General features: G+C 38.8%; 1 protein-coding gene across 1 annotated transcript in view; it reads right to left on the bottom strand.

The window, feature by feature from the left end:
- aspscr1 (ASPSCR1 tether for SLC2A4, UBX domain containing) overlaps positions 1–6,205 on the bottom strand; it is a 39,620-nt gene extending 33,415 nt beyond the window's left edge. Inside the window, exons 1-3 of the mRNA XM_053634469.1 lie at positions 5,998–6,205; positions 5,613–5,668; positions 5,189–5,303 (exon numbers count right to left, since the gene is read on the bottom strand). Coding sequence (XP_053490444.1) covers positions 5,189–5,303; positions 5,613–5,668; positions 5,998–6,087 — 261 coding nt within the window. The 5' untranslated portion in view covers positions 6,088–6,205. The remainder of the gene's footprint in view (positions 1–5,188; positions 5,304–5,612; positions 5,669–5,997) is intronic.
- Positions 6,206–12,996: the final 6,791 nt, after the last annotated feature.

Here is a 12,996-nt window from a genome sequence, read left to right as displayed (position 1 = left end):
TGGGCTGTTAATCTAATTATGTTCTATAACATGTAAAACGGGAACATGACAGGAGTATTCTAAAAGCGACTCATGTAAACACCTTAATCACATTATTATCTTAATCAGAGTAAGGTCAGTAATTAGATTACTGCTGTCCATGTAAACGTAGTCACTGACTGTTGTTTTTAGGGTTTTCTTCACAGCTCTCACAATGTTTCTGTTATCAGCTGTTGTTTTCCTTGGCTGACCCATTCGGTGTGTGTTGCTCAGTACACCTGTGGTTTCTTTCTTTTTCAGGACATTCCAAATTGTTGTATTGGCTATGCCCAATGTTTGTGCAATGCCTCTGATTAATTTTCCCTCTTTTATCAGCTTTAAAATGATTTGCTTTTCTCCCATAAACAGCTCTCTGATCTTCATGTTGGCTTATCCTTTTTTAACAACAAATGCAGTCTTCACAGGTGAAACTGAAGGCTAAACCGAAGAGTAGATGTTCAGAGCTATTTATTGGTTAAACAATCAATCTAACAGGACACACCTGGCTAACAAGAAACATCAGTCAGTCACACGTTCCACAATTTTTGCTCGTCAACAAACTGGGTGGTCTGATATAAAATGTGCTATGTTCTATGTCGTTTAACACACCTTCATAAAATTACCAGGAAATAAAACCTGAAATTCTAAACTATTCTTACCTCCAAAAACATCATTAAGAACTTCTCAGATAGTTCTATTCAGAAATGTATGAGATTATTTGTTGAGAGATTGTGATTTCAAATCCTGACAGTGCCACTGATATCTTCCCTGTCAATCACAATGCCACTAGCCAATCATGGGCATCTGTATGCAGAGGCAAGCAGATAGCATTTATCAGAGTGTGTTACGCTGCCCTTTGAGGCAACATGAGCAGCAGTTTAAAAAATGCAGTTGAATGACTTGGTAGAGACCAGGAGCGCATGGAACTGTTTTGTAACCTAAATACAGTCGTGAAAAAATAATTACACCCCATGGAAATTGTTGGTTTTTGTGACATTTGTACAAGCAAATATTTGATCCTCTTTGAAACCGTGCCTATTAATAAAGGTGACATGCTCACATAAAACTGACATTTTGAAGTAATTTTCATAATTTAAATTAACAAAAAAACAAACAAACAAAAAACAGATCAGTCACATTGAAAAAGTAAGTACATTTATCACACCTTCAAATCCATAAGATTAGAATCAGGTGTTCAATATTGGGTGCCAGTGATCAACACCTGCTTAGGGAGTGCAGGTGGAACCTGTCGTATTTATACCCCTCTCATATCTAGTGTCCGGTGTTCCCTTTGCTATTGAGGTGTGTGGTGTAATCATGCCAAGATTTAAAGAGTGCTGTAAGACCTTCAGACAAAGGTTGTGGATGCCTAGGAGTCTAGCAAGGGATTTAAAAAAGACCTCCAAATTATGTGAAATACATCATTCCACTCCCGTGACCCTGAAAAGGATTAAGCGGTATAGAAGATGGATGGACATCATTCCATTGTAATGAAAATTGACTGCCAATTTGTCCAGGACTGACCGTCCCAGCAAATTCAGCCCAAGAGCAGACTGTCTGATGCAAAAAGAAGTCTCCAAGAACCCCAAAAGTGCATCACAGGATCTGCTCATAAGTCCTGCAACTGTTGGTGTCAAAATGCATGCGTCTACAATTAGAAAGAGATTGCACAAATTTGACCTGCATGAGAGGCGTGCCAGGAAAAAGCCTTTGTAAGACTACAGTTTGCCAATGAGCATATAGGCAAAGAACAGGCCTTTTGGAATAATGTGGTCTGGACAGACGAATCAAAGATAGAGTTGTTTGGCCACAGTAACAGCAGACGTGTTTGGTGCAGAACAAAGACAGCTTTTCAGGAGAAGCACGGTGGTGGAAATGTTATGGTTTGGGGTTGCATTGCTGCCTCAGGGACTGAGGACTCAGGGACTGAATTCTGCATCATATCAAAAAGTGCTTAAAGATAATGTGCGGCCATCTGCCCGAAAGTTGAAGTTGAACCCGAAAGTGGACCTTTCAACAGGATAATGATCCTAAACCCACTAACAAATCCACCAAGTAATGGCTCAAAAAGAAGAAATGGAGGGTTATGGAATGGCCTAGTCAAAGCCCAGATTTGAATCCCATTGAAGTGTTGTGGGGGGATTTGAAACAGGCAGTACATGCAAGAAAACCCTCAAACATCTTGCAGCTGAAAGAATATTAGATGGAAGAGTGGTCCAAAATTCCAGCAAACCTGGTGGACAAGTATGCTGCCCTGGGCTGGGTGCCAACTCATCGCAGGGCACGATCATACACACACTTACACACCCATTCACACACTACAGACAATTTATAGATGCCAATCGGCCTACAATGCATGTCTTTGGACTCTGGGAGGAAACCGGAGTACTTGGAGGAAACTCCCGAAGCACGGGAAGAACATGCAATCTCCGTGCACACAGAACGGAGATGTGAATCAAACTCCCAACCCCGGAGGAATGAGGCAAACGTGCTAACCACTAAGTCACTTAACTGAAACCACAGCAACCAGGACCAAGATAATTTATTGAAGATGAATAAATGAATATCCAATATGCTCCCATGTTAACAAACATAACTATTCTTCATTCCATGACCTTTCATGCCTGATCCCACCCACATGAATGTAAAAACTGCCAGCTCTGTCTGACAACTTTTTGGGGGGGCCCTGCAGGATCCCAATCCTGATGTACAGAACGGTCTCTGCTTTCAGGGTGGGTGGCATGGCATTACTTTCTCCCCTGTCCATTACAGCAAAACTCATAATGTATCAAATGTATCAGACTCCTTTATGTACAGTGCTGTGAAAAAGAATTTCTTCTGTTTTTTTGTACATCTCATACTAAATTGTTTCAGAAATGAACACACAATCTAAGATAAAACCAAGGCAAACTGAGTAAACACAACATCCAGTTCTTATTTACTTTTTTTTATTTAAGCAAAAAAAAAAAAAAAGGTCATCCAACACCTATTACCCATGTGAAAAACTAATCGCCCCCTTACACGTAAAATCTGGCTGTGCCACCTTTAGCAGCAATAACTACAACCAGAAGCTTCCGATAACTGGAGATCAGTATCAGTCTTTCACTTACTTCTAGAACTAGGACTTATTCCTATGCTTTGGATCATTGTCCTGCTGCATAATCCAGTTGCGCTTGAGTTTCAGATGCTTTTTCACAGCACTATAGGACATCTTGGACAAGCACAATCAGCTTTTACATTTAGCATAATTCTACCCGCTAGGCAAAGCATCCCAAAGTTTGAAGGCAAAATTGCACAACCAAGCTTGAAGTTAAGCCTAGTACAAACTACATGATTTTATCTGTTGATGGATAACCCACTCATTTTGAGAGACTACGCACACCAGTTTGCTCGTTGTGCGCTCCCGCTGCGACCGGTCATATAGTGTGCACCGTCTAGTGACACGATTTTTTGGGGAAAGATGATTAAGGCACCAATACTTTCAAGCATGTTTGAGTTTCTCAGCGATGAATCATGTACTGTGAACCCCTCGGCCACTAGTTGCGAGTCCACTGATGAGAAACAGTCAGTGAGAGTCTGAGAGGAAATCAAATTCATCTGCTCTCATAAACAGCTAATCCCTGAATCCCAGTGTACCATTCATTCGTGTAGGAGGACAGGGACAAAATGCAAGCACAATAATTATCGCTTCAATAAGAACTTATCTGGCATGTCATACCCAAACTGTTGTTAGGAACAGCAAAAAATAAACACAAACAACATTATTCCTACCAAAGCACAGTATAAAAATAGCTATGCTTCTTTTTAACTATACGCTGCCGGCATCTCTCCATCCTAACTTTCCTCCACATTTCCTCTTATTTCTCTTTTTTTTTCCCCCCGTCACATGATATACACAGCTCTCAAGTTTAATTTCATGATATGGAGATCAGGCATGCTTTGGCATGGACCTCTCCGGGATAAATCTTGTGTAGTGTGTGCTTACTCCATAACAACAAACAACAAATCGCAAGAGATTCAAGTTGTGTAAAAGGGTCAGCGATTATGAGATTCTGAAAGTCATGCAGTGTGCACTCTGCATTACAAAGATGATAATATAGTTCCACTTTAAAGATAAATAATAATATAGACTACACCTGATGTTTGTTAGTGAGACTGAGTGCCTTAATGTTAACTGAGGCAAGCATATGAAGACTTGGGTGTGTATTTATGGAAATCAATTTGGGTGGGATTTAAATGACTTGTAAGGTACATTAGCTTCTTATCTCCAGTGTAAAACTAAAGAAGCCAATGCCAGACACCAAACACTACATTTGGTGTAGAGGAAAATTGTGTAAAACAGTCCCCGCTAACACCTGTACCCCTGCTCATTCATCCAATTAGTCCAATTTATATTTCTGAAACGGTTCATTTCTTGGGATTTTCAAGCACAATACCCTCTAAACTAAAAGAAACACCCAGTGAGTGCGAGTTCTGATAAGAGAGGTCAGAGGAGAATGGCCTGACTAGTTGGAACTGACAGGAAGGCTACAGTAACACAAATAGCCACTCTGTACTGCTGTGGTGAGCAGAAATGCATCTCAGAATGCACAACACATCCGTGCTTCTAGGTGTGAATGAGTGCATCAGAGAGAGAGAGAGAGAGAGAGAGAGTGTGTGTATGTGTGTGTGTGTGTGCATGGTGCGCTGCAATAGCCTGGCATCTCATCCAGGGTGTATTCCTGCCTCACGCTCAATGTTCCGAGGATAGGCTTCAGATCCACCACCCTGACCAGGATAAAGCGGTTACTAAAGATGAAAGAGTGAATGAATGAATTATGATTGATTTTACTGCACTGTCTTTCTCTTGCTCTCATTTTCTCACCAAAATTTATTGGACAGAGGATCACAATGACAGCTTTGGTAGCTTGACAATCACATACACCTACACACACACACACACACACACACACACACACCTCTAATTCATGGTCACATCACGGCATGTTATTTTTAACAACAACAAAAACATTTTGGGGATATTTTGTCTAGATTCAGGCATGATTAAAGCAATAACAACCATAACCAGTTCATGGTCATATTACAGTTTTCAATAATTCAGTGATGTTTCTCTTCAATGAAAATCAAACCCCAACATCTGAGTGTGACAGACAAAGACCCAATTACGCACCGTGCTATCTGCCCCTGCACGCTGCCTGGTGCTTGACACTATCTCCAACTTGGCATTGTTTGGCAGGCTGGCAAACCTCCACTGCAGCGTCAGGTCCAGCACATTCCTCTGAAACCTGCGGAAAGGATGGACACAAGAGGGTTAGAGACAATATGAAGTACTGAGTACACAAGCATCAGCTGTCACCAACAAATACAAATACATTTTATTTATCTATCTATCTATCTATATGTGTATGTGTGTGTGTAGTGAGAGAGTGATACTGTTTCTTTGTTGCTATATCCACAATAATTAGGCAAGTTCCTCCCTGTCTCTGTGTGTGTGTTGTTACATTATGGCTAGTCATTAGTAGCTAAGCATTAGTTAGGAATATAGATAGATAAATAGAGGTTGGGGGTTTTTAATTTATATTTTATTCACTCACTTCAGTCCGTGGTCATCTGGATTAAAACCTTGTTTCTTGCACACTTCCTCGAGAACCTGCAGGTTTTAAAAATAGCCGAGTGTCGAAAAAGCAAAGAATGTTTATTTTTTTGCTATCTCATGCCAACAGAGCTAACGGCGCTAAACGATTACTCACATGGCTCAGTCCCAAATTGCTCCCTATTACCTATACAAGCGCACTTAACAGAGTGTGAAATAATAGGCTTCTGTGCCCTTTGTAGCGCACTATATAGTCAACTGGGAGTTGCTTGGGACTCGCCCCTTGTTCGCGACAACATATTTCCCAGAAAAAGATCAGCGCCCCGTTACAACTAAAACGCAACCTTGATGCTTTATATTCCACGCGTTTCGTCGATCATATTTACCTGAAGCAGGGGTGTGTTTTGGGAGACTTTTACGGTTTGTCTTCGTCCATTTGGAGCAAGAACTGACACTGTTGTGCTGCTGGCTGCCATTGCAAAATGACGTCAGCGTGTTTGTTTGACACAACTTTATTGACATATAAATGAAAGACAAAAATAAAGTGGCCAGGAATTTCTGTGGTCGTGCTCTTCAGGGCAGGTTGTCGGAAAGATGAAAGATTAACGTGGTGGTTTTAACTGAGGTGGTTTTATGTGAATAGTGCATGATAGATAGATAGATAGATAGACAGACAGTCAGCCAGACAGAAGAATTCAGGGACAAACTGCAGTGTACTTAAGTAATTACTGTAGATGTAGTAAAAGTTAAGTGCAGTAAACAAAGTGCTTCAGAGGCTGTAGGAGGTGAAATCAGTGGAAATTCAAGAACATCTAGATATTTACAACACATAGATAGATGATAGATGAATAATGGATGGATGGATGGATGGATATGAACTGCAGTGTACTTAAGTAATTATTGTAGATGTAGTAAAAGTTAAGTGCAGTACACAAAGTGCTTCAGAGGCTGAAAACCAGTGGAAATTCAAAAACATCTTGATCTTTACCACACATAGATGGACGGTCGGATATGAAGAAGAATCCAGCGAGTAACTGAAGTGTACTTAAGTAATTATTGTAGATGTAAAAGTTACATGAAGTACACAAAGTGCTTCAGAGGCTGTAGAAGGTGAAAGCAGTGGAAATTCAAGAACACCTAGATCTTTACCACACAAGTATTCACTTTTGTTTTTGTTACATCTAGTGTATATATCCACTTCAAAATGAGACACACAATGTCTTTTGACTTTGCAGTTGAAAATATGAACAGAAAATTATGTATTCATAAGCATAAACAAAAATATGTCTAAATAAACCTGAGAGGGGAACAATCCAGACACTATATACACACAAATCAATCAAATACTAGATATAAATGCTGCAAAATGTGTTCTCGTGCACCTGGTGTCATTATAAAATATGTTACTATTGGTTGGGGAGATTTCACACAAGTAACATTCATGGCTAAGGTGAAGGAGCTTCCTATATCTCTCAGGGACAACATTATTAAATAAGGCGTGAATGGAAAAAACTACAGTCATAGCAAAGACCGTAAACCAGTAAAATTGGCTCCATAATATGCATGTGGAAAGTTGATTTCAATGAGAATGCACTCTCAGCTGATAATGATAAGGACAGTATGAGAGAAGTCTCATGAAGTCTCATGAGAAGTGTTGCAGGACGACCTGAAATCAGCAGCAACACAGAGAACAATAAACAATGAACTGGATTCCAATCATCTCCATCTCTACACCCCACACAAAACTCATCTGCTAAAAAAAGAAGCATAGAGATGCGAAGGCATCTTGGGACAACATTCTATGGTCAGATGAAACAAAAATACAACTCTTTGACAATAATTCAGCTCGTCACATTTGGAGAAAGAAGGGTGATATGGGGCTGCTTCTCTGCAAATGGTACTGGGAAATTATACGTCATTAAAGGAAACATGAATAGAGAATGTCCCAGGACATATTTGAGGAGAATTTAATCACATGGGCCAAGAAACTGATTCTGAGGAGAAGATGCACGTTTCAATAAGACAACAACCCCAAAATTATAGCCAAAATAAACTCAAGAAGGCCTTGCATGGCCTAGCCAATCTCCTGACTTGAATCCCGCATTGAAAATTTATAGAGGATTTTCAAATTGCAAGTCCATCAGAGGGATCCTCATAACCTCAGGGAACTGAAGATGTTTTGCCAAGAGGAATGGGCCAAAACAGCAATTCTGCAAAAAGAGAACTACTTCTTACCGAAGTCTCAAACCTGTGATTTCCAAGACAGCTTTGCACCATAGTACTAATGTTGGTCATTTGTGGTGTCTGAATACTTTTTCCCCTATCAATTTCATTTGATAAATAAATACTTTTTTTGTTCATATTTATTTTGTGACATTGTATATAAATTCGAAGTGGATAATCGCACTGGAGCCATATGAAATAACAAAAACAAAAGTGTCTGAATACTTATTTCCCCTCATTGTAGATAGATCATTTAATTAAATTTCAACTACAATGTACTTTACTAGGCAGCAAAAAGAATAATCTCTTTGTCGACGTCCAAATATTTATCAACCTGACTTTATATCCAAAACCACAACAGGCTTACTATATAGCGAACTATTCAGTGAGTTTCGCCTATTTATAACCATGTGGGAACATATACTGTAAAATATATAACCCATTCATTAAATACCACAATGCAGTAATGTACAGTACTGTGCAGTGGTCTTAGGCACATGCATACAAATGCTGTAGAGCAAAGATGCCTTCAAACATAGTGAAATTAAATGTTTCTACATTAAAAAAATACTACAACGAGCAGTAAACAGAAATAAATGAAACAAAGTCGATATTTGTTGTTTGCTTGAAATTTTTTTTATTAGTAGTCTCAGGTACAGTGTGTGCAGTTTTATAAGGAAATGAGCTGTAAGTTTTATTGAGCATCTTGCAGAACCAGACACAGTTCTTTTGGAGACTTTGACTGTTGCACTCTCTTCTTATTTTTGCAGCAAATCCCAGCAGCCTTCATCATGTGTTTTGTCTGAAAAGTGGTTTCGTAATATGCTACTTTCTTTACTGACATACAAACATTTTTCTGTAACATTTTATTTTGTGCTGGAAAACTAATGTTTGGAAAGCTAATATTTTTTTGTGTACTGACTCGATAATGTAGAAGTCATCAAATATAAATCTATAAAAGTTTGTACTAAAAAAAAATAGGGTGCCTAAAACTTTTGCATAGTACTGTATATTAGTGTCCAAACAATGTGTTATAGCAGATGCTAAGCACCTATAATACCTTTTGTAGCTTGCAGGAAATATGGAGTGCCATATCACACACTGAGGCAGCTGGTATTGTATTTATTTTTCCTGTGGTCATTTCACACAAGAACTGTTGACTGGATAAAAGGGAAGTCCACTTCCTCCTCTCACCCAGATTGGCTGAGAAGATGGTAATGCTACTTTGACAGATGTTTTTAAAAAGCATCTTTGTAGGCTAATTGTTTTAACCTTCTGACTGATTATAGGTGCTCGGATCCTTTGCCTGTTTCTAATGATTGGATCATTGCTTCCCTGTCTCTTTGGTGAAAGTGATCCTTCACTAAATCTCTTTGATGTGACGAGATCAAAAGGCTCCAGATAAGTGGATTGTGAGCGTGCAGTAATCAAAAAGAACACAGAGGGGGATGAAGGGAAATGCAAGGGGATCTTGCCACCAACTGTGCCAAAGCCAAGCTATTAATTGCTGACAAGTATGGCACATCAATCAAACTTTATTGCTCCATTGGGGAAAATTAGGTTTGCAACAAAGAGTGAAAAAAGAATGGGTGAAAACATCATTACAATTAAGAAACACAACATAAAAATAAAACACAGTGAGATCATGGGCTAGGCATCATAAAATTAATTTAATCCTCAATGAGTAAGTCATATACTATGAGATTCCATTAGTGTAAAAAAATTTGGCTGCAAGATACCAGTATCACACACCATTAGTGCACAAGGTTCATGGACACTCATGACTTAACCGGCTCATACCCTGTCGCTCAGTGAAGCTACCACAAGTCTGACATTTCAACTGCATAGAAGTTGAAGGCTATAATATAGGCTAGCTTCGTTTTTGGATTCATTCCCCTGATGTTTTTCGTCTTGTATCGCACTGCTGTGGCTCCATATGCGAGTGATTTAAGTGGCATGTTTTCTCCTTTAACTGAAAGGATTGCGACAGAAAGAAAGGCATAAGTCAAAGAGGCTGGGCGGATATCAGTGACAGATCCATTTCTCTGCCATGAGGGCAGGAGGGGTTTTGTGTGTGTTGGGGAGGGTATAGGGGGGCTACAAACACATACACTATGCACACATCCACTCACAGGCATGGCTTTGAAGAGCTCTGAAATGAATTCCTTGATCACAAGGCTATTATAAGCTTATAGCATAGCTGGAACACAACATAGTGGCCATAGTGGCTAGTTTAGCTGCACATCCCAAAATTCCTGTTTTTGAATAAGACAGGTCTCTGTTAAAGAACAGCTGGACACAAACACAAAACCTGTACAAGCTAATCCAACACTGCTGGTGTTAAATAAACACTATACTGTAAAAAAAAAAAATGGTACTCTCAGTATAAAGTACTATAGTGTCAGAATAAGGTACTGTACTATACTGTCTGAATAAGGTACTGCACTATACTGTCAGAATATGTATTGTGTACTGTCAGAATAACTACTGTACTATACTGTCAGAATAAGGTACTGTACTATACTGTCAGAATAACCACTGTACTATAGTGTCAGAATAAGGTACTGTACTATACTGTCAGAATAACCACTGTACTATAGTGTCAGAATAAGGTACTGTACTATACTGTCAGAATATGTATTGCGTACTGTCAGAATAAGTATTGCACTATTCTGTCAGAATAAGGTACTGTACTATACTGTCAGAATAACTACTGTACTATACTGTCAGAATAACTACTGTACTATACTGTCAAAATAAGGTACTGTACTTTACTGTCAGAATAAGGTGCTATGTTAAATCAGCACTCTCAGTATAACTGTAATGGCCTACAATTTACAAACAATATTAATGTACCGTGAATGGTACTTAATGGTACATTTTACAATGTAGGCTATGATTATGTATTCTATGATTATGTAGGCTACCTGTAATTATAAAACTTACCTTTAGCCATAAGACGCTGAGTTGGTTCTATGACTCGTGCGCGTTCTGTATCGTTAAAGAGCACCGCGCGCTCGAACAGGTGTGAATTTGGCGGAAAGCGCGCGACGGATTAGGCGGATTGTGTTTCTTCATAGAGGATCTTCATCCCGTCTGATTTTAATTGAAGGGGTGCGAATTAAGACCTAAAAGTGAAAGTTAAAAAAAAAAACACGTTTACTTGAAGTAAACACCACAGTCGGAGAGGGAGGGCGTTAAAATGTCATTTAATATCCAAATTAGTTTTAAAAAATAATTTTTAACTAATGATTCAATAAATAATTAGTAAATACCAAATTATGTGTCCTCTATCAAAGTAGAAAAACAAATGTAATTTAGACTTCCGAGCACCCCTACAACAGGCCATACCATTTCTCAACTCTTGAGGCCCCTGGAGGGAAGAGAATCACTAATCTATAGCTACTGTGTTGTTCATACTGTATTAAATGAAGAAATATACAGACAAACACATTCCACTGACCAAATAATTTGAGGAAACCCATAGTAAAGTTCACTCTTATTCGGTTTCTGTACACCTTGTGTTTATTGAGGGGCATTAAGGTGACAGACAGACTGGTTTTACCCCGGGGGGGAAATTGCTGCCGTCTGAATAAACAAACAGCGCAGTTCTTATCCGTCCAAACGATCAGCGAGGAAATAAAACTTCAAACGCTCCTCTTAAACGGCCTTTTCAGGCCCAGTGTTTGCCTCTCTACCTCCGAAAGCAGAGGAAGTGTGCTGCAAAGGGGAAACGAGCTCTCGTTTGAACGTCGGCATGGCTTTTCCAGTCAATTTAAAACGTCTGTTTGTTTTGATTTGTTTGATTAGCCCTGCTGATTTGCAAACGTAGTTTCCACACATTTTCACCCAAAACACTTCAGTCAGATGTAACGCAATGATCTGAGTGTAGTTATGACCAAAGATGATTATGAATTAATTAACGCCCCTAAAGGACTTTAAAGGTTCGTGTATCCAGCTATATACCAGCTCAGTGACAGGTTTACAAGCTAAATGCATCTTTAAAATGACAAAATTGGCCCCTAAGTAGGAACCACACAAGTTGCAACCCTGCTAGAAGAAAACAACAACAACAGAAACCATCACAGAAATTCTAATGGTTTCCAATACAATCATTACAAACCATCCACTAACCATTAAAACCATTACCATTATTAGTACTTAATGGTATCCACTAGACATAACATGCCACCAACAGAAGTCAACAAATTACCAGTAGAGACCCACAGGGACCATTATAATTTCCATTAAAACCAATACAATTCCCATCGTTAAAACCATTACAAATTCTCTGGGGTTTCTACTGTTTGTTTTTCTCAGCAGGGAATTTTCAAATGTACACTTTAATACCATTTGTCTACCTCAGAGAGTGTTAATTAAGTGTCACTTGACTTTCTTTTACCCCCAGGTAAATAAATTTAATTATACTCTACAGAATAGACCATTCACAATTTTTTGCCCTTTCATCATGGGAAACGTCTTTTGTTACTATTTAAACCTTTTAGACTAGCCATGTTTACATTTCTCGACACATTTAAAACACAAAATCTAATATCCAGTAGTGATGGTGCATTAAGGCAGAAAGGGAACATCTCAAGACCACTGACGTGGATGCCTTAGTAACACACTGTAAACATCTAGTATGTATATTCTACCTTGAATCACGCAGTGTGCATTTAAATATATATATTTTTTACTTTACATCATTTAAAGGTACACTGTATCCACATATCCAGGTGAAGGATACATATTAAAGGTACAAAAGATGAACCATTAAGGGTAGCACCTTGAGAGTGGTGTCTGGAGTCTTATTCTAACAGCAAAATATAAATCCTTTTATTCCCCTTGAAAAACATTTTATGAACCACCATCTTTTTACACACACCTGAAAGATTATCTTTAAATTCCACTTTCCATTTTTTTTCAGACGTGGTCAAGAATTTATCCTGCGTAAACTTAATACCTATAGGGTATTGAAACACAACAAAACGTCTCTCTCTCTCTTTTTTTTTTTACAATAAACCTAACGACGGAATCTAAAGCAGCTCCCACCTGGAGACATAATGCACTTTATTTAGAATGGACTATTTTATAATCCCATCTAATTCACTCATACAGGGAGTAACAAGCCACCTGGGGATTCAGCCAACAAGAATACGCGC

The sequence above is a fragment of the Ictalurus furcatus genome, chromosome 10, assembly GCF_023375685.1.
Source record: "Ictalurus furcatus strain D&B chromosome 10, Billie_1.0, whole genome shotgun sequence".
In the NCBI taxonomy this organism is placed as follows: Eukaryota; Metazoa; Chordata; class Actinopteri; order Siluriformes; family Ictaluridae; genus Ictalurus; species Ictalurus furcatus.
The sequence above is the reverse complement of the archived record's forward strand: the minus strand, read 5'-3'. Positions and strand labels throughout refer to the sequence as shown.